Here is a 23,994-nt window from a genome sequence, read left to right on the forward strand (position 1 = left end):
AGGGACACAGTTATGATGTCTTAGTATCAATATATGATTCGTGATTCACCTGACCACAAGAGAGGAGGCAGTAAGCAAAAACAACTTCTCGGACTCTTGGGGTTAAATGGAAAAAGTCATTTTTAAAGAATTGTAAATAATACACGACATTTCTGTCTTAAGTGTTCTGAATTTTACTGTTACGTAGTAAATAATTAAGACTTTTTCCATGAGCGAAGTACTTTGCCCAATCCGAATTGTAGCAAAAGGAAGAAAAACTAAAGAATAAAAGGCTTTAGAGAAGGAAAGACAGTTATCTCACTGCTACTTCAATGCTATTTCCATCTGCAGTATTGGGTGATATGCATGGAGTGACTGCAAATGGATACTCCATTATTAAGTGGAACTCTGCCTTTGACAATGTGCTTTTGGTGCTGAAAACTGTGATGGGGTTTAATGAAAGCCATAAAATAAATGCACAATATTTTCACTTTTGAATCCATTTCTGGCAGATTTACTGGTTGCATTTTTCTTGCATTAGAATGTGTCTTATGTGACTGGCTGATTTGTTGTGTCTGTTTTTCCTGCCTGCAGTGGCACATCTAATGATGAAATGTGCAACTTATACATTATGTATTACATGGAAGCCAAGCATGCAGTTTCCTTCATGACCTGTACACAGAATGTAGCTCCGGATATGTTCAGAAACATACCACCAGAGGCGAATATTCCAATTCCTGTGAAGTCTGATATGGTTATGATGCATGGACATCACAAAGGTAAGATCGGTGTCATTTAAAGTAACATATGGTTTTGTATTTTCTGTTGCCTTATGTGTTTCATTTGACCAGATGATTAATTTTTAAAATCATTTTTCTCTGGCCGACAATCACATGTGCTCCCATAATCTGACTCCCTCTTTTCCTTCTTCTACATTCTTCCTTCCCTCCTGACATGCCCCCATCCAAACAGTTAAAGTAGAAAATCTCAACTAGTGATGCAAGATATTAGTTTGGGGATTGATTCCATTAATTTAGATTTTTCTTTACTTAAATTGTACTTTCTAGTTTCCCCACTTCATTCCACCCAGAGCCAGTAATGACTTATGCAATTTATGAATTTATATACCATGTTCTACAGAGTGCTAGAGTTTGCCAATGAAAATGGTTATCGTTTCCAGTCATGCCCTCAATCATCTGTTTAATGGCCTTGTCAAGCACAGAACAATTCTTGATTTATGAAGCATTACTAGTCTTGGCCTTTTTGGTCTCATTCTCAGAATTGTTGCAAAACAGTCATATTGATGGTCATTTTTTAGATTAAAATTTCAAAACCCACATCCTGTTTTATTAAATGCAATATGCCGAGACTTTACTGAGTTTTGCAGGTTTGTTCTTAAAATACCAGAGAAACTTATAATTTCTGGTGGAAATTTATGAAAGAAGTTAACATAGCAATCAGGTCATTTATTAAGATCCTTGATATATTTAAAGAATGTGCCTTAAAATCTTAAAATACCCTTAAAATATTATAAAATTCAATTAAAAAAAAGAAATACGGGCAGTTTTATTATTGCATGTATAAAATTCTGTATCATGTATATGTTACTGAAAGGGTAGTAGATCTAGTTATTAAGTTATTGGTGGTTACCCTAGTTTTTCTGTGTGAATTAGAGCACTTGTACATGTAAATTCATAGTACTTTTGCTTTAATGAAACAAAAGACCCTGAATAATATTTTTATGCTGGTGGCATATTTCCAATAAACTACTTAGAGCATATAATATATACTACAGATTTATGCTCAGCTTCTTTGTTCCTTTACAGAAACAGAGAACAAAGATAAGACTTCTTTACTTCAGCAGCCAAAACAAGAAGAAGTGTTAGAACAGGGTATGTATGCTTATTTCTGTAGCTAGGCCTATAAAAATGTTCATTATCAAAATAGGCAACCACATTTTAAGTTATTGAAATATTATACGTCTTTATCAGTATTATATATTTCTGTATATAATATGAACAAACAAATAGCTTGTTTTGCATTATACTAGGAAATTAAATGATACTCTGTAATGCCATTATATATTGGTTTTCATTGTAATGCATAATTTATGAGAAAATGGTCAATTGTTGCACTTACTGGTTGCATTGAAAGTAAAATTCACTAGTGTAATTTAGTCCCATTAGATTTTCCTCTTTGTTTTCATTTATTTAATATTGTAACTTTAATATATAGTGCAAATATAATCATTAGAAACAATTAGAGGTCTGCTTTTGAAATCTAATAACTTTTACCATTTAAATTCCTATGCACTTAGTATGGTGTGTTCATTAACTATATTTGAGGTTCAAGAAAAAAGAAATTAAGAATTAAACGCACCTGTTAACACTCTAAAGTCATTCTTCTCTGCCTTCAGTAAGGTAGGAGGGATTCTTGTTTTATGCATTTGTAGTTTTGTGTTAAGTTGCCCTCTGATGAGTTAAGGCATCATTTTTCCTGGGTTCTATTTATTTGAAGTGGAATACTTGATGCTTGTATGTCAAATACTGCATACTAGTATGCTGGCACTGAGAAATTGCTCTCCGGAATCTTGGTTTATTGCCAGTTGTTTGGAAATTAGTACTTGGTGTTAGGTGTTGAAGAATGTTATCAAGTTGTTTGGGCCTAGATATTATGTATTTTAAAACATTAGTTTAATGTTAATGCAAACAGTTCCAATGGCAACATAAAGTGTACAGCAAATAGATAGGATTTTTCTATTATCAACATTTAGAAATCTCTGACTCATTGGATTTTGTAAACCACTATTGGAATTTCTCAAAATGTATTCTATTAAAGAAGAACTATCACTCTTGCACTAGTAGTATTTGCAAAATTAAAGAATCCAGACTTTTCAAATGAAAAAAAATGCACTTTGAAAGGGGTATAGGGTAAATTATAAATATAAAAATTTTTAAATTAGGTGGAATATATTTAGTAACATCTCATTCTAACAAGTGGCCTTAAAAATACAACTTAGCTCTATTTCCAAATCTTAACTATCTCAAAATTGTTTCTATTTTTATGTCAAATCAAAAAAGAGATGATTTTATAGTAGTTTATACTAAACTAGAGGCCCGGTGCACAAAATTGGTGCACTCGTTGGGGGGGGGGGTCCTCAGCCTGGCCTGCACCCTCTCACAGTCCGGGAGCCCTTGGGGGATGTCCAACTGACGGCTTAGGCCCGCTCCCCGGCTTCTGCCCAACTGGTGCTCCCCCTGTGGGAGCACACTGACCACCAGGGGGCAGCTCCTGTGTTGAGCATCTGCCCTCGAGTGGTCAGTATGCCTCATAACAACCGGTTGTTCCACCATTCAGTCGATTTGCATATTAGCCTTTTATTATATAGGATTATACTAAACTATTGAGTATAATTTTAAATAGCTGAATTTATCAACTCTGTATATATTTGTAAGGAAATCAGTAATTGCAACCCAAGTAAAGTAGAATTAACAGTATTAACTATATTTGTACTGAAGTTTAATCAGACCTAAAAGGAATTATTTTGGCACTGCACATGTTTGAAATGTATGCTTTTGAAATAATTGGAGTTATCTTAGAATACATTTCCAAACACCATCATATGTGTTACTGTTTGTAATGGGGCTACCATTTAGAAGATACATCCTATAAAATAGTAAATTCCTATGGACATTGAGGCTGGACTATGTTTTCTTTCTGAAATTAGTTGAGTTGATCAAGGGGAACATTGAAACCTCTGAAATATTAGAAACACAGAGGTCTGCTAGAGGAGCATGAATTGTTAGATTTAATCTGTTCTTTCTAAATAATAGGATTTAGGGAGTATCATATATACCTGCAAACCAAATCCTTTAAAACATTTTTATACTTTGCCATTCATTTATTTACCCTTTTGTGTTTGATAGCACATATATAGTATTAAGAAGTTTAAATATACCCAAAGTCTTATTGGTTCCAGAAAAGAATTGTATGAACACATAAGAAATTATTTTCCTGTGGTAACTGTTTCTTTCTATTTATGAATAAAAATTCTATGAAGTGATTTCACTTGGGAAGTAAGAAAACATAATTCCAACTCAATTTTCATACTGAAGAAAATAGGCTGTAGTATTCATATATTGAAATTAGTGGGTCCATCAGAATGTCACCTCTTAGATTTTGTGAAAACAAATATCTCACCAAAAGTCATTTCAGTGACCCGTGTAGCCTGTGTATTATTCTACTGGTCTTTAGGGACCACTGGTCTAGAATTGAAAGAGAAATACAGAAATATACCAGGTATGTATTTGTACACCATAGTCCATAGTCTAATGAGGTCAGTCTATCTCCTTGCAATACACAGGGCAAATCTACTTGTTATCAAGAGAGTACCCAATGCTTCCCGGAGATGTTTGTTTGCACAAATGTCTATTTGCATTCATTCCCTCAGGAGTTAAATTGATCAAGTAGCTAATAGAAGGGTTCTAATTATTCATATAAATTATGCCATGTATGTGGATTTTTAAAGTAAGCCCTCAAACTTAACCCTTTGCCTTTTATTGGTGTTCAGGCCAAAATAATGTATGTTCTAAGTACTCTTCCAGGTTGTACTGATTCTTTAAATATTTTAAATTCCCAATAAATAAAAGCCCTGAATTATTTCAGTTGTCTTAGCCACAAGCTAAACAAACAGCATCTATGTTGGTTACACAGAAGATGTCAAACCCCATTGGAAAAAGAACAGTTGAGGGGCAGGAAGGAAAAGATCTGAGACATCAGAGGGCATATACTCCAAGGCAAGCACTGTGCCCATCAGTCAGTGCCTTAATATTAGACATAGTTCTACATGAATAAGACAAACAGTATTTTTTTTAAAAAAATGCTTTGTATTTTAAAACATTGGAAAGCAGATAGGAGGAATAAAAGTGAAGGTATATAATAAACATTATGATGGAAAGAAGGGACAACCTTATTAAGGTAGTTAAAAAGAGAAATACTCATATTTCATAAGCTGAAAACAAGAAATGTAGCTGTGTCTCAAATTGGCAGGAACTTTTAGGTACCTCTAACATGGAGGGAAAAAAATTCAAAGTAAACCAGCGATCTATTTAAATAACACAGGTTGATCTAATACTCTGTTTCCCCAGGAGCAATCTAAGTATTTTATTTTCTTTGAAATTCTTATCACTAAAATTGCTAGCTATTAATTGTTTGACAGAATATAATCTTGATTGGAAATTAGAGTTTGAAAGAAATATCTGAGTTGTGCAAATCCATGTAGCCCAGCCTGTGCTTGCTCACAACACATTAGCTTTCTGCCGCATCCTTGTCTTACTTGCGCCTTCTAGACCAAAATTGGGGTAATGCAAATGTATCTCAGACTCTGTCTCAAAAGATGTAATCGTGAAGACACCGGAAGACCTCATTATATGATATAGCTCTACCTGTCAGGGTGTCTGGATCATGCAACATGGGAAACATTTTAATGAGGCTTTAATTAAGTATTTTAAAAATACTGCTTGACTGATTTTAAAAAGAATATTCATAATAGAAGATGTAGGAATTACAGAAAAGTATGAAGAAGCAAATAAAAATCATACATAATTCCTAGAAATAAGGGTGTATATATATACTTATGTGTGTAAAATATGTATTATCCATAAATGCACATTATTTAGCAGTATTTAAGTATATACATATATCTTTAACTTTTTAACAATATTATTTCTTGACTATTTCCCCTATTTTTAACAGTTTTATCTTCTTTTTAACAGTATTATTCCTTGACTATTTCCCCTACTGTAAAAATTATTGGCAAGCACATTTTTAAAATTAATTTTTATTACTTTTATTTTTCAATTACAGTTTACCTTCAATATTATTTTGTGTTAGCTTCAGGTGTACAGCATATTAGTTAGACAATCATATACTTTACAAATGTTCCCCATTATATTTCCAGTAACCACGTGGCACCATGCATAGTTATTACAATATAATTGTCTATATTTCCTATGCTGTACTTTATATCCCCATGACTATTCTATAACTACCAATTTTTACTTCTTTTTTAAAAAATATATTTTATTGATTTTTTACAGAGAGGAAGGGAGAGAGATAGAGAGCTAGAAACATCGATGAGAAACATCAGTCAGCTGCCTCCTGCACATCTCCCACTGGGGATGTGCCCGAAACCCAGGTACATGCCCTTGACCTGAATCGAATGCGGGAACCTTCAGTCCGCAGGCCGACGCTCTATCCATTGAGCCAAACCAGTTTTGGCCAATTTTTACTTCTTAATCCCCTCACCTTTTTATCCAGTCCCCCAGTCTCCCTCCCCTCTAGTAACCATCGATCTGTTCTCTGTATGTATGAGTCTGTTTCTGTTTTATTTGTTCATTTATATTGTTCTTTAGATTCCACATGTAAGTGAAATCATATGATAATTGTCTTCCTCTGACTGACTTATTTCACTTAGCACAATATCCTCTAGGTCCATCCATGCTGTTGCAAATGGTAAGATTTCATTCTTTTTTATGGTCAAGTAATATTCCATTGTATATATGTTCCAACAGTTTTTTATTCACTCATCTATTGATGGACACTTGGTTGCTTCCATACCTTGGTTATTATAAAAAGCACTGCAATGAACATAGGGGTGCATATAGTTTTTCGAATTAGTGTTTTGAGTTCCTTTAGAGATATACTCAGAAGTAAAATTGCTGGGTCATAAGGCAATTCTTTTTTTTTTTTTTTTTTTTTTTTTTTTGAGGACCCTGCACTATTTTTCTATAGTGGCTGCACCAATCTGTATTCCCACCAACAGTTTATGAAGGTTCCCTTTCTCCACATCCTCACCAATACTTGCTGACATTCTGACCAGTGTGCGGTGATATCTCACTGGGGTTTTAATTTTCATTTCCCTTATTAGTGACATTGAGCATCTTTTCATATGTCTGCTGCCATCTGTATGTCCTCTTTGTAGAAGTGTCTATTCAAGTCCTCTGCCCATTTTTTAATTAGATTGTTTCTTGGTGTTGAATCATATGAATTCTTTATAAATTTTGGGTATTAACTCCTTTTATATGTGTCAGTAGCAAATACCTTCTCCCATTCAGCAGGTTGGCAAGCACACTTTTTAATGGCTATATAATATCCCTGCCCAAACTGTTTTGAAAATAGCCTATTTGCCTAGAGGTGAGCTTTTCTGTGAATGACTTGATTATGCCTGCCTGCCTGCCTGCCTGCAAAACAACACTAACAAATATTCAAAACAAACTGAAATGTCCTCATCTCTTAAAACATTATAATTGAAGAATTATTTATGTATGTAATAAGTGCAATAAGCTAAACAATAAAACCCAATTAGACAGTGATTCTGGGTGGAGGAAATGAATCCTAGGAGACTATACAGAATAAGATGACAGCGTTGAAGTTTTCCAGAGCAGACACGCACACACTTGTCCCTCACTTATGTGTTAATGGTTAGCACTTTCAGAAAACTAAAGCATGCTTTGTACATTCCCTTAATGGTGTTTTTTTTCCATTAGGTTTTCTTATATATGAGCTTTGTATCAACATTATTCAGGCAAGGAACATTGGCTGAAACTAAAAGGCTCGCCAGCTGCCTTTAAGAGTTCTGAATTTGAGTGTTCCTCTCCTTTAAAATTCAGAGCATAGCTGTAGGATTGAAATTTATGTCAGTTGTGTTGGGAAGATTCAATGTATTGAAAAAAACTCAAGGCAGAATTGAAAGTCAAATTCTATAAAACCAGTGTGTCCTTGTAAATGTACATTACACTCTGGACAGCATTCCTTTTTCTGCAGAAAGGGCCTTTAACATGTTTTATTCAGTTTGCTCCAAACTCTTCTCATTGTAGTCTTTGTGCCCGTATACAATCAATCTTTCTACTCAAAGGTCAACGTGAGGTACTATATTCCCAAGGCAGGGAGAATATGACAAAAACACAATTTGTAGAGGGAAAATACTTCATGACCCCAGATAGTTAAAGGTCTTCAGACCCCTTCTGTGAAACAGAGTAATTTCACAGTGATTTTATGCTCACAAAAATGAATTATCATTGGCATGTTTTATCAAGTCAAGGGAACAAGGCTGCAAGTTAAGATGATAATAGTTTACTGTAAAAGCTTGTTAAAGTAATAGTTGGTAAACTATGAGAACAGTGAAACAAAGGCTAGGCTCAGTAGCTAACATTTATATTTCTTTACTCTGTTCAAAATAGGATACTCCCTTCTTTTCTTAATAAAGTACAAATGACTTTAGCAGCATCTCCTTAGCTAATTTTGAGCACTCCCAATGCCACTTTGCTGTTTTAAGGAAGATACAATTCTTGTTTGTATTCCCATTCACTAAAAATTTATCGGTCTGCTATGATTTATGAGCAGCTCAAAGTCTTTATTTATTGAACTCATCTATCAAACACCATCCTAAATACCCCCCGAGGCTCTGGGAAGCTAAGTTTCCTAATAACAGAATAGGCAGATGTGAATGATCATTTATCACGTGGTTGGGCTTTCCAATACAGACATGTTTGTGGGGTAGTTGCAAAAGCCATTATCTTCTAATTTCTCCTTTTAGAAAATATTTTATAGTTTTTCAATCAGATGATTCCTGTAAGAGGAAAATATGTTCACCTTATTTTTGATCCCTAAGCGGGTCATCGTTGTCATGCGTTTTATTTCTCTAAGGCTAGTAGGACAAATGTTGTGGGTTAGTAATAAGTAAACAGTCAATAACCCAAATAGACCTTAACCAGCCATGACTGGGTCAAAAAGCAAAACATTCAGATCTAAAAAGAAGTGCTTTTATATTTTCATTCCTCATATTTCTCTCAGTTTGGCTGGTTGGCATACTTGTCAGTGGTTAAACTGCTGGTGAGCATGCACTTACTCTCCTTGCCCCATAGAAGTCACAAAGCAAATAGCAGTAACAAGAGCTGCTTGTTTTAGGTAATGAAATACTGGTGACATATGTGGGGAAATGGGAGTTTATATTCTGAAAGATTACCAAGAAGTTCTTGATCATACAAGTAAGATTTTATGGTGTCTAAAAGTGGTGATACATATTTTTCTCATCCAATAATCTTAAAGCATTTATTTAAAACAAAACAAACTCATGGGTCCATTTTTTCAATGTCTTCATTTTCTAGTTTGATCTCACCATATTCCTAAAAGTAAACCGGAGGAATTTCCATGCTAATGGTAAGGAATAGGGTGTGATCTTTACTAAACAGAAAAAAATGCCTTTTGAGGCATGACGAAGCTATTGCAAGCACACAGCTTACAAACCTGGAGTTTAATTGGTAGTGTTTTAGTTTCTCTTGTAACTATGCTGCATTCCTTTTTCCTGACCACCACAATCATGTTTTCAAAATACCAAACCCACTCAGTCAAATTACTTAATTTTAGGTAAATAATAGATTGAAGCAGATGCATGTTGCAACTATAGTTTATATCTTTCACTGGTCATTATAATAGCTACAATTTAGTAGATCTGTTTTATGATACACATTGGACTGGGCATATTACATTAACATCTTCTTTAAATCTACAAAACAATTCTTAAAGGTAGTTGTCATTATCTTTATAAGGTTAAATAACTTACTTAAAGGCATAGAATAGCTACTAAGCATCAGAGTTGTGAAATATAAACCAGATATTGGACAATAACAATACAGGGGGAAACCAGAGCGCTGTAGGTGCACATAATAGAGACCCCTTATTTGATTGTCAAGGAAGGTTTCCTGAATGTAAGTGATGCTCACATAATATCTGAAGGTTGAGCATAGAGTTGGTTACTAGAGAGAGGATGTCCCAGGAAGAAGAAACAACATAGGAGAGTTGATGGAACTGAAAGTCCTTTGTGTATGGAAAGAAAGGAATATTGAGAGATGAGGTTGTGGTAGAGACCACAAAGCTTCCTTCATTTATATTCTACTCCATCCATTACACTCAAGGTTAGGTATATTTCCTAAATCGGGATCATAGTATGACAGATAAAAGTGGTTACATGTCAAGATTTTATATATCTTGTACACCAGAAGCGGGGAAGAACCCTTTCTGGTTTGTGTATAAGAATGTAAGAGATAGCCACCTAGTGGTCTCTGTCCCATGCAACAGCTATTTATCCAGATGCCTCTCTGAAGCTCTGTTCTCACAAGGCCAATGCAACCTGTCTGGGCCAAGCCTGTTACATTGTTAATTTTTGTTGTCCTAACCCAGTGATCACAGTAAGTGATAATTTCAGAGGAACTGAGTGCTCTGTATTTGCTATATTACCACAGGTTTTAGATTTTTGCTGACAAACCTGAATGTATGCATAGTTCTGAGTCTGTGTCCCTCCATCAATATTAGCCTAATGGCATTGATTCAAGTTTTAAAATTATGTTGTTTCTCTGTCCTTGAAATAATCTTGTATTTTATTTTCTATGTAAAATGTTTCCCTGTATAACAGCATGTTGAACTCTTCATATTTAGTGTTTGGGGCAGGAGAATTTAGTAGTGATGGATTAATTTCTCTTTTATGAGGCACAGTGCCACTGTAGCCTAACGGATTTGGTTGAGTTGTAATTTGCTTTGTTCATTCTACTGAGATTGGTCCTATTAACGGGTAATTATTTTCTGATTGAAGATTTCACCTGGGATAAGCTGCTTTCCTGGGCAAGAATTGAAAACCTACTTTGAATCATTAACCCAAGAATATTTGTAAACATGACAGGGTCTCTTAGCATCATTTTGGAAAGATTTCATATCCTCCTTGCACCAGTTTCTTAATAACATATTCTTTCGTGAAATGTATCGTGGTTAAATCAGTTATTTTCATTTCCTAATGATCATAAGAAAGATTTTACAAGTGTTACTGATGGTGTTGGAAATGTAATTAAAACAAGCAATAGGACTCCATCGTATTAGTAATTTTATCAGCAGGACTTAGAGCAGTGATGGCGAACCTATGACACGTGTGTCAGAGGTGACACTCGAGCTCATTTTTTTGGTTGATTTTTCTTTGTTAAATGGCATTTAAATATATAAAATAAATATCAAAAATATAAATCTTTGTTTTACTATGGTTGCAAATATCAAAAAATTTCTATATGTGACACAGCACCAGAGTTAAGTTAGGGTTTTTCAAAATGCTGACACGCTGAGCTCAAAAGGTTCGCCATCACTGACAGAGTAAGGAAAAGGAGGAGCTACGGGTTACCTTTGGGTTTGGCTTAGGAAAGCAGATTTGTGTTTCTATTGAGAACACACATATGTTTCCCATTCACACAGCTGATGTAACTGGATTTGAAGCCATACATGTAAATGATGAGGATTAAAATGCTCCATGAACTCTCCATGGTCATGTTTTATATCTGTCATAATCTTTTATAAATAATTTATTTTTATGGAAGTAGATTACCCTATCCAAGTTTACTTCGTAGCATTGGAAGACATGGAATACATTTTAGTGTGGAATCATTCCAATTATATTAGTTTGTTAACATCTTCTCTTTTGTTTGAAACTGATTTATAAAGTATTCTTTTCTCACAAAATTATTTTTCTGGAATTTGTTCACTTATTGTTTAAAGTCAATAATAGAGCTACTTATAGTAGCACTGCTAACATAATAACAACATAACTTTGGTTTTCCAATTGCCAAGCTGATTTATATCTGTTAGATATTTTGTGTTTTATAACAACTGCTCAAAAATATACATTTAATTTCTTGTGGCTTATACTTTAATAGGATTTTAAAGACAACCTCAAAGGCTTTGTAGGTAAAGGTAACTGTTTTCTGATGTAGCTGTTGATAATATTTTCTTTTAGAAATCTGATGGACTCTAATCAATCAATCCAAACCCAACTGTACTATGAAAACCATTTATTGAAAAGTTCAAGCACTATACAATCATATATGCATTATTTAGTTTCTACTAAAATGCTAATAGAAATTTTCTAGTGTGGTTGGCTCCTGAGATAACAGAAAGAAATAGTGGTGTATAAAATGAAATGTGAAGCATATTGTTTTTTCATTTTCTGGAAAATCATCTTTTCTTCCCTTTATGCTTGAAAGTTTGAGAGCAACCTTCTCTTTTACTTATTTTTAAGACCCTAAATTTTGGAATTTTATCAACCCTGCACCCCTTATCTCTTCTCTTTTTTTTCACAGGTGATTTCTATTCACTGCTTTCCAAGCTGCTAGGAGAAAGGGAAGATGTTGTTCATGTGCATAAATACAATCCTACAGAAAAGGCAGAGGCAGAGTCAGACCTGGTAGCTGAGATTGCAAATGTAGTCCAGAAGAAGGACCTTGGGCGAGCTGATGCCAGAGAGGGTGCAGAGCGTGAGGAGAGGGGCAATGCTATTCTTGTCAGAGACAGAATTCACAAGTTTCACAGACTAGAATCTACTCTGAGGCCAGCAGAGAGCAGAGTTTCCTCAGTACAGCAGCGCCTACCTGGTGAAGGCACCTGGGAATCAGAACACACAGGAGGTGCGTTTAGGGCTTTTTTGAAAAATAAAATGTGAAATGCTGCAATGCACAGGAGCAAAATCTGAAGGGAATAAAAATTAATGGTGAAAAAACTCATCAGTAAAAAGGATATCATTAGAAAAAGTGTTAATCAGATTTGGGTTATCAGATATCACATTGGTTTGAGGAGTATTTGTGTTTTGGTCCAATACAACGTAAATTCAGTTTCCATTCAACTGGTGAGCCAGAATTACCAGGACCAGAAATACTTGGATCGTGTTGGGGATGGTAGCATATGAAATTCATGGTAACAAATTCTTACTATATCAACATTCTCCATTTTGTTCCATGGAAAGAAACTGAAAATGCAAAAACATGGTATGTAAACTCCCAGTGTATGAAATACTTACGGTACACTACCTTCTATTAAGGTATTTACCTTCCTCTCAAAGGAACCGTTTACATCTCTCCAATTGATTTGTACATTGTAACTATACTTATGACTTTGATTTCTTAAGTTCCATCATTAATTACTACCTTAATTGGAAAGTGAAGTAGTTATGTCTGAAAGGACCTCCAGTCAGGGAGTAACTATCAGATTTATCTTTCTTTCTAACCATGATTGGCTGCCATAATTAGAGGACAATACCTTATTCCCTTCAGGTTTCTGTACCAGCAAGCGATGGATGCTTCTTCTCTGTCTTAATTGTGTTGTGGCCTCTGTGATATTGATTGTGTTTCGTGTTACTTGCTAATGTGGAAAGCCAGATAATACAGCATGTGGAGATCATCTCCAAAAAAGTGACCGATGGCCGTGCATGGCATCTTTCTGTGCGTGGGCTGGGATGGCGCAGGCTGCCAGCTTGATGTTTTCAATACAGCTTTGCAGGAAGTCATAAATTATTCAACACCCAGCTGATTTGTATTTATAATTGAAAAAAATTAGCATGCAGGGTTTTTTCTGACATGGAAGTTTCGAACATTGTCCATTGGGACTGGCCTAGTGATCTCTATGATATGTTAAATGGAACCCAGATTTCTTCCCTCTTCCTATTTAAACATTAGCTCTGCTCTAACGGATTCTAAATTTATTGAATAAAACTGTGTTTTTCAAGAGGTGGTCCCTACACCCCCTTGCGTCAGAATCTAGGGAGCTTCTGAAAAACCTAGATTCTCAAATCCTACCAAAGAACAGTGCGTTGCATCTCTTGAGTCTGATACCTAGAAATCGGCAGTATGTCCCTCTCCATTTCATAAATAGACTGGGGTGTCTGTCTGAACCTCTATATTAAAGACAATAAGTTGTAATCCAAACAACATGAAAATAAAAGACAAAAGGGCCTCGAGTAAGAATACAGTTCTATTCAAGTGTTAAACGTTAGAGTTCACCCTACTTTATTCCATGACTTGTTGTTTGCTTGTTACTCTTCGATTTGATAAAACATCATTTATAGGCATCGTTAAGTGTCAATGAAAAAAACCATAGTTTGACTTAAGACATTACATTCCTGAAACTTACTTTGTTTTCCTAAGAAAAAAGTGCTTAAAATCCCCAAAATACATTTACTTTCCAAATCTCTTCATACTCAGAAGCTGAGACTACCACTCATATCCCCAGTTCAGGTTACTAGCAAAGCCCAATACCAGGGCATTTTCAGAAACAGCATTTTAGATTCATGGAACCTCCCAGATTTTGGAACTGCAATATCATATGGATCCCATCCAGTTGATTTGAGGGTTTAAAGGTGAAATGATTGGATCAGCTTAAAAATCTGGATCTGACTGTATATGCTAGGTCCAGAACTACCTGAAGGTTTCACAGGCAGCACCATTTTGTGGACCTTTCACTTGGTTCCATACCCTGGCAAATGCCTTTAAAGTTGAGCTTTTCACCTCATTATGGGTTGAATATCAGTGAGCACCAAGATTCATGAAGAGCAACATAGAATGACATCTTCCAGCTTTGCAGAGCTGAGAAAGTCCTTGGCGTTCCAAGGAACAAGATGGTTAAGTACCTTCAATGTGTCTCTAAGAATGCAGCCATCACAAACCCCCCCCCCCCTTTTTAAAGTCTTGTCTTCATGACCTTTGATGGTTCAGAGTCTACTCTGAAAATTCTCCTCCCAACAGTTGTGAAGCAGTATCAGAAATCTGGACAGGCTCAGCTAGCCCAGACAGGCTTTCCAACTGTTGTTGGATAGAGGATGCCTCAAGCAGGAAGTAGCAGTCGCAGCCTCCCCGCCACATATGCACAGGAACACACACTACAGCTTCCTCCCACCCTCACACCCAGGTACTTCTCCATTTGTCTAAAACAATTGAAAACCACTCCATGGAGGTAGTAAGATAGAGTCAGACTCGAGCCAGACTGCCTGGCTTTGAATCCTGGCAACACCATTTATTTGTGGTCCCTAGGCAAATAATACATGCAAAGTGCTTTGAACAGTTTCTGGCACATACTAGTAGAAAACATTTAATAAATGTTATAATACGTTAGCAACAATTATGATTATTATTGCCACCATTAATGTCATGTTGGATGAAAATTTCAAAAATTTAACCACCAATGCAGTAGAACTAAATAGTAATTACTTTAACTTAAGCAGCATCTTATGAGACAAATTTCTTGCAATGTGTAGGAAAGCTGCAAAATCTGGCACTCTAATTTGATAAATTATTAAAATGATTTGACAGAGTTCTATCATAATGGAGTTTATGGCTCTTCAAATCTCTGATTACTTATATTGATCCACCTTGTTATTTGCCTGTGATATTTTATGCACAGTGTGAAAATATTCAACTTGGTAAATTGAGAAGCAAATGCACTCCTTTTCACGCCTAACATTATTTTGATTTCCATCATCAGTTTGATATCTATATTGAGGCAGCATTAATAGAATAGAAACAAAATGTGAGCTGTCTTTATTCTAGTTGCCTTCTGGAAACTAGATTCGTTAAACAATGCATTAAAAACTACAGTAGCTATTCTCACTGGCAAATTTGATTACACTACTGTTTGCTAGCACGTGGAAGCCTGATTCAGCATATATTACACACCACTGGATACATCTAAAAATACATCTGTATTTGTGTGATGCTTTCCATCAGATAAGAGAACTCAGAGTCTTTAAGTGCTCTATAATACACTTAGATTGAATTTAATTTCTGTGGACAAGTTTTACTTAACTCAGAGTCCATCCTCTTAACATATTTCAGCCATATGCTTACCTCTAGGCTCAAGTCTGAAGTATTTCTAGAGTAAAATGCGGCATTCATTTGGCTGATTTTTTAATTGCTGGAAGGGAAGAGAATAATAAAAACAAGCACAGACATAGCCCTTACTCTGAGCCAAGCTAAGTGTTTTAGATGCATTAATTCATTTCATCCTCATAACAAGATCAGTATTTATAAATTCATGTAGCGAGAATGAGACTGAGGCATTGAAAGAAGATAGCTCAAGAAACCAAGACTTAAAGTCAGGCAGACTTGCTCCAAGTCTTGTTTTTTAATCATTTTGTTATTCTCCTTCTCACAATAAAATAAAGATAATAATGGATAGATAGATAAGAAGATGACTGCCTTTTTCCAATCATCCCATTATCTCATCTATGGTCATAATAACTGTAGTTATATATTACCTTTGGTCATGCTTTCTCAATCACTATCCCAACAAATTGACCAAGATGATCTCATTTGCAAATGCTGATCTAATTTTCTTGTTTAAAAAGAAAATAAATCCTGCTAATGCTTTGAACCCCTAGTTATGTCTTACCTCTCTTCCTCACTTCACTCCCATTAAATGAAACGTTATAATTAGTTCTTGTTTTCTTTTTGACATCAGTAAATATTTTTCCTATGCTTTAGTTAATTATAGTTATTCCTGCACCTCGGATGAATAACAATCGCTGACCAAAATAATGTATCTTTTCCTCACTAGATGAGAACTTGCAATTGTAGAAAATACAACCACTACCCTTTGTTCTTGTTGTGGTCTTCCAGTAATTTCATCAGGATCCTTTCCATAAGATTAAATGAAGAGCCTAGTTATGCTCAGGTTAGGTCATAGTTCTGAGTTGGAAATTATATTTTTTTCTCAACGTTATCTAATTCCTTTAGTCCTTATGTAACAGATAAATGAATTATCTTTTAAATGCTCATTAATAATTTCATATGAAAGCAGCATTGATCATTAACATTAATCTTTTCTTGGAAAGGTGTAATTCATTAGTCCTTTTAGTGATTTATTGATACAATTTTAATAGTAATGTTTAATTTTTTTCTGAAAGTAGTAACTTTTCTAAATTTATAGTGGACTATGAGGCTGCACATTTACCTTTATTTATAATAAATGCAAGGGTTCTTCTGAAATAATCCTATTCTTTGACATCTGAATTTAGAGCAGCAGACACTTGGAGTTGGGAATAGCTTCCCAAGGTCATGTGTAAAAAAATGTGTTTTTAATTTTCAAATTAAAACTGTAAGTCTACAGAATTAATTAATCATGTACTGAATCACTTCTTAAATGAAAGCTAAGAGGAGCCTGAACTCAAAATTCTAACTTCTTTGTGATTGTTAATGTTAAGTTTAAGTTAGAACCCAAATATATTTTATCATACAATTTCTTTAATAAGGATTTGAGATTTTTCTTCATTAGAGAAATTATTACTATTAATAGAAAATAACCATCCTTAACATTGATGCCTGAAATCTGGCTCAAGCCCACGGTTTCTTTTCTATGAAATAAGAAAATTATCTGGGATGAGCCAGTATGTTCTAGCCTTCTATGATTCTCATGTAGAGGTGGGCTGGGATTGGGAAAACATCTGTATTAATTCCATATACACACACCACTGGTCGTAAATTATTGCCTTGATTCTTGATCATTTAATTTTGAAGCTAATAGCCTTTAACTACCTAATAATTTAAAAGATGGTGACACTGGAAGCAAAAACACCAATTAACTGAGCTAATGTTCAGAGATGAGAACAGTTTTCCTTTATTGTAGAATTTCTAGTTAATTCAGAGACCTAGATCCTGAAGATTCTGAGGTCTTGGTTAGGTAATCTTAATAAATGTACAATTATATTTTTAATGAAATTTAATATAATTTCTACAAACATTCTTGCCATGCACAAAACAGTTCTCCTTCACAGTGATTCAGTACTAAAAAAGTCAATTTGCTCGGTGTTAGACCTCTTACATATTTCCTCAGATAGCACCGTACTGTTTTGAAAATTCACCAAAAGTATATATTTTTAAATAAATGTGTACATATTTACATTGAGTTTTCTTCTTGAAATTTTCTTCTTGAAAATCTCCAACCAAAAAAGATTCTTCTATGTGACAAAATAGTGATTTTTGTAGACTTTCAAGCACTTATCAATCTAAGGTCAATGATCATTGGGTTAGAAGTTTAACATAGCTAGGTTAAACTTCTTTACACAACACTTCCAATATTTTGTTAAAATCATATTTGAGCCTTGGCCAGTATGACTCAGTGGCAGAGCATCGGCTTGGACATTGAAGGGTCTCAGGTTCAATTCCTGGTCATGGGCACTTACCTGGCCCCCGTCGGGACACGTGCAGGGGGCAACCAATCAATGTGTCTCGCTCACATCTCTCTCTTCCTCTCTCCTTCCCTCCCTTCCACTTTCTAAAAAACCAGTGGAAAAAAATCCTCAGGTGAAGGATAACAACAATTTTAAAAAATCACATTTGATCCCAGAACAATCTATTAATTTGGGGCATTGCGTATTTTCTATCAGAATTCGTTTCTCTGCACCTTCATGAGCACCTCACTTCCAGGACCAGATGGTGAACCACTGACTAGAAAGGTTCCAGGAACCATGATATCTATTTATTGTATTTAATGAAAACAATTCGACAATTAGCCTTTATTACTGAGTCACTTCACAGTGTCTCTAGCATAGTGCTAGGGATAAAAAGCTGTAGTACAAGTTAATTATAAGATTATAAGGCTGTGTAAATGCTAGTTGAAAACATAATAAGCAAGAAAGACGGGCATAGCATTCAGGTTCATGCATTCATCAGGCCATTGCAGTAGGGTAGGCCCCGTGCAAGCCTTGGTGAATAAACAGTGAATAAGACATGATCCCTGCCCTCTAGAAATTCCATCTAGTTTTGTCGTAGTTCTGGGCTTCGAGAATCTGACTAAAGCTACTAAACATTTATATTGTCGCGAGGTTCAAGGTTTTCTTGGAGCCCATCCAGAATCTTCAGGAGCTGGCGAATGAGGACAGAATCATGACCCCCAAACAGACACTCTGAGATGAGAATGAATGAAGTACAACCTGAAATTCAAGCACCTTTAAAATAATTTAAAACATTTTCTTTGGGGAATGATTTATCCATCTGTTGACCCATCTAGACATCTCTAATTATTATGCTTATGCCCTATTTCCATAGTTTACTTTCATAAACACGGTTTTAATCATGTCACTCCATGCTTAAAAACCCTCAGCAGCTCCCAACCGCCGGTAGCAGCAATTTGTGTCCTTTCTTCCTATTATGACAAGCGTGAGAGATGATGAATGCTATTCAGCTGAGCAGCCCCTTTCACATCCACTGCTGTGCCCAGAACTGTTTACAAATTTAGAAATGCCAGCTGTAACTCTGCCCCCCTCCTCCGCAACTCAAGAGGGCATATCAAAGCACACGTGAGTGAGGATGACATTCTCATGTGCGCTAACATATTTCAAAAGTAAATTATTCCCAAACTCTGTGCTTTACTGCTACTGGTAAGGTATTTGCAGCATTCCTCAAAATTAATCACAGTATAGAGCAAGACACCACAGCTCAGAACTACAGATTCATTCATTTTTAAATCCATATTTCTTCATGTTGTCTACAACACATCTTCCAGTCTAACCTAGATCTCTGGGTCTGTTCATCTGCCTCCTACTTCCGGATCCCCACCTGAGGTACACAGGCATTCTTTCCCTGTTACATAAAGAACTTGAAACATTCTGCAATTATAAGCATCCTCTCTTTTGATCTTTCTGATCTAAATGCTCTCCCCCCACTTCTATACCCAGTGAACCCTCCACTTAAGTGCAAGCACAAATGTTTCTTCTTCTGGGAAACCTCTCAGGTCTGACCTTAACCCTCTCCTCTCCCAGCCCCACCTCTCCCATGTTCCCTGCCCTATGTTGTGCCATATGTATTTGCTTTCTGTTTTTTCTGATTTTGTAGTTCCTCAAGGCCAAAAATGATGTTTTATTTCTGTGATGTGTGTGTGTGTGTGTGTGTGTGTGTTTTCCCAGAATCTAGCATAATGCCTCACCTACACGGTTCATTTAGGGCAGTGGTTCGCAACCTTGGCTGCACATTAGAATCACCTGGGAATCTTTTTTTAAATCCTGATTTCTGGGCCTCATCCTCCGGAAATTCTGTTTCTTTGTTATGGGGTGAGGCCACAACATTAGTAACAAAGAAACAGAATTTCCAGAGGATGAGGCCCAGAAATCATGATTTTAAAAAGATTCCCAGGTGATTCTAATGTGCAGCCAAGGTTGAGAACCACTGATTTAGGGGATGTTTGTTAAAGATGCTTCAGCAAAGCCTGTAGGCAGAGCTGATCTAACATCCTATTGATTGTGCTATGTTTTGTTAATTTTTTTGAAAGAAAAATGATAAATGTGCAAAGGTAAAATATGTTAAGTGGAAAAGTACTATTTTTTTTATAGTCAAGAGAATTATTTTAAAGTGTTTATTCTCACACTGGCGTCATCTCAAGTTTCCAGAAGCTAATTATAGAAGCCCTGTGCCTCCCTTTTTTCCTCGTCTTTAATGCCTGTCTTTGAGATTTTGCTGTGTTGCTACATCCTCCAGAGGGTGGGGAGGATAAATGAGACTGGAATTGCTTCTTTTCTACTCTCAGCATCTCTGTTGAAGCATTTTGGAGGGGAAGAAATATTGACACTGATACAACAGATTTCATAGCATCTTCGTAACTATATATCCTCAGAGTAGCTACTCCACACATCATACCTCTTCACTGGAATGTCTGTAAAGGGATAACCATAAATGAACCCAGCTATTCTCTATAAATGTATTCTGGTCAGAAATAGGAATGGCTTGGAAGTCATTCAGTCACAGAGTTTGTGTGATTTTTCCTTTTTCTTAATGTTAGGAAGCAGTGAAATATAAGCAGTGAAAGAGGATATCTCCCCACTCCTATTTTTCGTCGGAACACTGAAATTAGGGAAAATGAAGTTGGCATCTTGTATGGTTCCTTATACAAGGGGTGGCTTATTGTAGGGTCTGGTGTATATTGAACATTAGAATGTACACAAGAGGAGAAAGAGAGAGAGAGAGAGAGATGCTCAATTGGCCGTGTTTGGCATTTATTTACAACATTTAAAAGCTTTATATTAAAATTATGCCATCCATGTGGCCACATTTTCCAAAGATACTGATTAAAATAAGAATCTTATTAAGAAGAAGGTGGTCTCACATTTGTTCTTACTGATTTAAGGGCAAGCAGGTTTTATAGGCATCTTATCACCAGGAGAAGAGAGCATGTAATTCCCAAACAGTTCACAGTCATTTACCCGACTCATAGCTCCAGAAGCTACTTGGCATGTGCATGTGGTATGTCATGTAGAGCACGGCTTGATTTCTTTCTTTCTTTGCATCTAGTGACGTTACTGCATGAGTTTCTTATAACCAATGTGAATCTTCATGAGGTTGTACTAGCTTTCTTGTTTACACTAAATGTACGGATTTGTTTTTTAGATTTCCATGTAGAAGAGGCACTGGACTGGCCTGGAGTGTACTTGTTACCAGGCCAGGTTTCTGGGGTGGCTGTGGACCCTAAGAATAACCTGGTGATTTTCCACAGAGGTGACCATGTCTGGGATGGAAAGTAAGTAAGATTTTTCCTTCAAAGAGTAAATGAAAATAAAAAGAGCATGCGTCACTTTTCATTGCACTAGGGATAGTGCTGAGAAAACTTTCAAGGTTCTTTTTAAACTTGATTTGTGTGAGCAAAATATATTTGTTCTTTTATTGTATGACTGTGACAAGTAACAGAGTGGAACTCTAGTGCACTTTAAAACAAAGTAGTCATTTTATCAACTAGTTTATGAAAAGAAGGCAATAACAATCTATGATTCTGCCTACCTACCATGTTTTGCTCCCTTTAAGCTTGCCTTCACACTTCTAAGGAGAATAATACTGAAAGCAGTTAAGAAGTTGGCTGAGGAATTCTAAGACTTCAAAGGAAGTGTGTGAAAAGTTACTCTTTGACTATAATACAGCGCTTTGTTATTTCCTGATACTGGGTGCAGACTGTTCTAAGGCCACTGGACAGATTTCATAGCATCTTGGACTGCTCCTCATCAGTGATAACAAGTAGCCTCTAGACTAGTGTCTAGTGCAGTGATGGCGAACCTTTTGAGCTCGGCGTGTCAGCATTTTGAAAAACCCTAACTTAACTCTGGTGCCGTGTCACATATAGAAGTTTTTTGATATTTGCAACCACAGTAAAACAAAGATTTATATTTTTGATATTTATTTTATATATTTAAATGCCATTTAACAAAGAAAAATCAACCAAAAAATGAGTTCACGTGTCACCTCTGACACGCGTGTCATAGGTTCGCCATCACTGTTCTAGAGACTGCGGCTGGAGCGGTTTGGCCACAACATGCGTAGGAATAATCGGTACCCATTTTGAGATGCTGCCTGTTAACAGGGTTGTAAACACATTTACATAATCTTTTTTTAAAAGATTGCTCCAAAATTTAGCTGGTTATTTTAAAGCTACCGAGTAATGAATATCCATTTATTAATTTGTTTTATCACACATTTACATAAGAAGGTACATTTAAAAATATCTTATCAATTAAGTGGATCAGTCTTCTCCTTTCAAGAGTACATCTATAGGATCCGGAACATTGGGGATCCACATGTGTACTTCAGTTGCTCTTTTCCCTCGCTTTCAGAGATGTTGATTACACTCACGCTAAACCTGCTGTGTCACAGACACATGTCTATAGCTTTCTTCGTGCCATTGAAGGTGGAATTCAATCAGCATTTCAGAATAGATTGGTCGCTTTGTTCCTGTTTAATTGTCCTTTCCAGTTGTCACACTTGAGAATGGAATCGGAGAAAGAGATCACTTCAGAGTTCAAAAGAAACAATCGATCTCAATATTCCTGTTCGTGCATCTCTCGTACATCATCTTAGTCATTATTGAACATCTAATGGTATTTTAACAAGTACTTATAAAGGCAAACTATTACTATTCATTGTAGCATATTCTTCATTTTAATGAATATTGCCACGTTTTCTGCATGGATTTCTAGCCTCATTTTATCAGAGAAGAAAATTGCGGCATCATTTCCTCCCATTGATGCTGTCTCAGCTGGCTAAAGATGAGTTGGACAAAGCCCAGTTTTCCATTTTAATCTTATATTGATTCCAAGTAAACAGCAGAGGCTGGACTAGCTTATTAGAAAAAGGGGGTCAGTAAAAGGCAGCTCTGGGCAGGAGATGACACAAGACTCTGAAACAAGAACCACATAAGAACATTTTCTGTGACTTATATGGCTTGAACTGAAAAACTGCTTTTTCCTGGCATCTAGCTTTCATCTGGATACCCAGTGTCATGTGTAAAGAGATTCCAGTGTCATTGCCAAAGCCCTGGTGCCTGTACCCTCATGCATGGCGCCAACAAAGTGGTGGTGTCTAAAACGCAAGACTTCTTCATAGCAGATGTGCTGGTTCAATTCATTACATCTCTCTTTCTTCTTTCTTCTTCATCTCTCTCTATCTTCAGGTGTGAGAATACTTGTTATCCCTCGTGCCTTCTGCCTCTCCTGTATTACCAGTTGGCCTCTAGCACCCTTTGCAGTCATGCTGGTGAGGAAATTCTCTTCCAGCACTCAGCTCTCTGCTTTCAACAACTGTTTGCTTTATAATTCATGAGGGGAATTAGAAGTGGATTGCTCTGTTCATTGTTATTTTCTTTTTTTAGAAAAATAGATTTGGATTTGTGAGCTCTGTTCTTTGAACAGTCACACATGATCACCCTTCCTACATACACAAGTCACATATAAAATACATGGAGTACATAGTTTTTCTTCTCCCTCGTTAAGTATCCAAGAACTGTACAAAGAAAAAAGCACTTTCCTGTAGAATTTATGATGGGCTGGTGGAGACAATGGAAATTTAAGATGGTGTGGAAATCGCATTCTTGTTGCTACCACTGCTTGGATAGAGTAGTGATAAATCCTACATTAATTTTTCTTGGAGTCTTTCCTATCCTGATATTCCTCATGTTCACAAAATTGTAGGTTCCATATGGCCAAGGCTTGCTTTCAACCAAACTAAGTACTCTATACACTCTATGTCCCCTAATTTTTAGATGGTTATTCTTTAAGTATCAGACAGTGCTCGAAGTTAATAATAATCTCTAATTATACTTATTACCCAAAGCTCCTTTGACATCATCACACCATCTGCCTGTACTATTACTCTTCATTCTTACCCAGTATTCCTGATCAGCTCTTAC

The 23,994-nt window shown here is 35.9% G+C and overlaps 1 protein-coding gene across 14 annotated transcripts in view; it reads left to right on the forward strand.

Moving 5' to 3' along the window:
• The window catches only part of PAM (peptidylglycine alpha-amidating monooxygenase), a 268,970-nt gene that overhangs the window by 210,013 nt on the left and 34,963 nt on the right, over positions 1 to 23,994 (forward strand). For 8 of the 14 annotated variants that reach the window (XM_070412390.1, XM_070412389.1, XM_070412392.1 and 5 more), the window contains 4 exons: positions 574 to 758; positions 1,806 to 1,871; positions 12,153 to 12,476; positions 21,213 to 21,342. In XM_070412390.1, the coding sequence (XP_070268491.1) occupies positions 574 to 758; positions 1,806 to 1,871; positions 12,153 to 12,476; positions 21,213 to 21,342 (705 nt within the window). The remainder of the gene's footprint in view (positions 1 to 573; positions 759 to 1,805; positions 1,872 to 12,152; positions 12,477 to 21,212; positions 21,343 to 23,994) is intronic. The other 6 variants (XM_070412397.1, XM_070412398.1, XM_070412399.1 and 3 more) reach the window with 1 other exon arrangement.

The sequence above is a fragment of the Myotis yumanensis genome, unplaced genomic scaffold (genome assembly GCF_028538775.1).
Source record: "Myotis yumanensis isolate MYYU_CA2020_CCGP unplaced genomic scaffold, mMyoYum1.0.hap1 SCAF_4, whole genome shotgun sequence".
Taxonomy (NCBI): Eukaryota; Metazoa; Chordata; class Mammalia; order Chiroptera; family Vespertilionidae; genus Myotis; species Myotis yumanensis.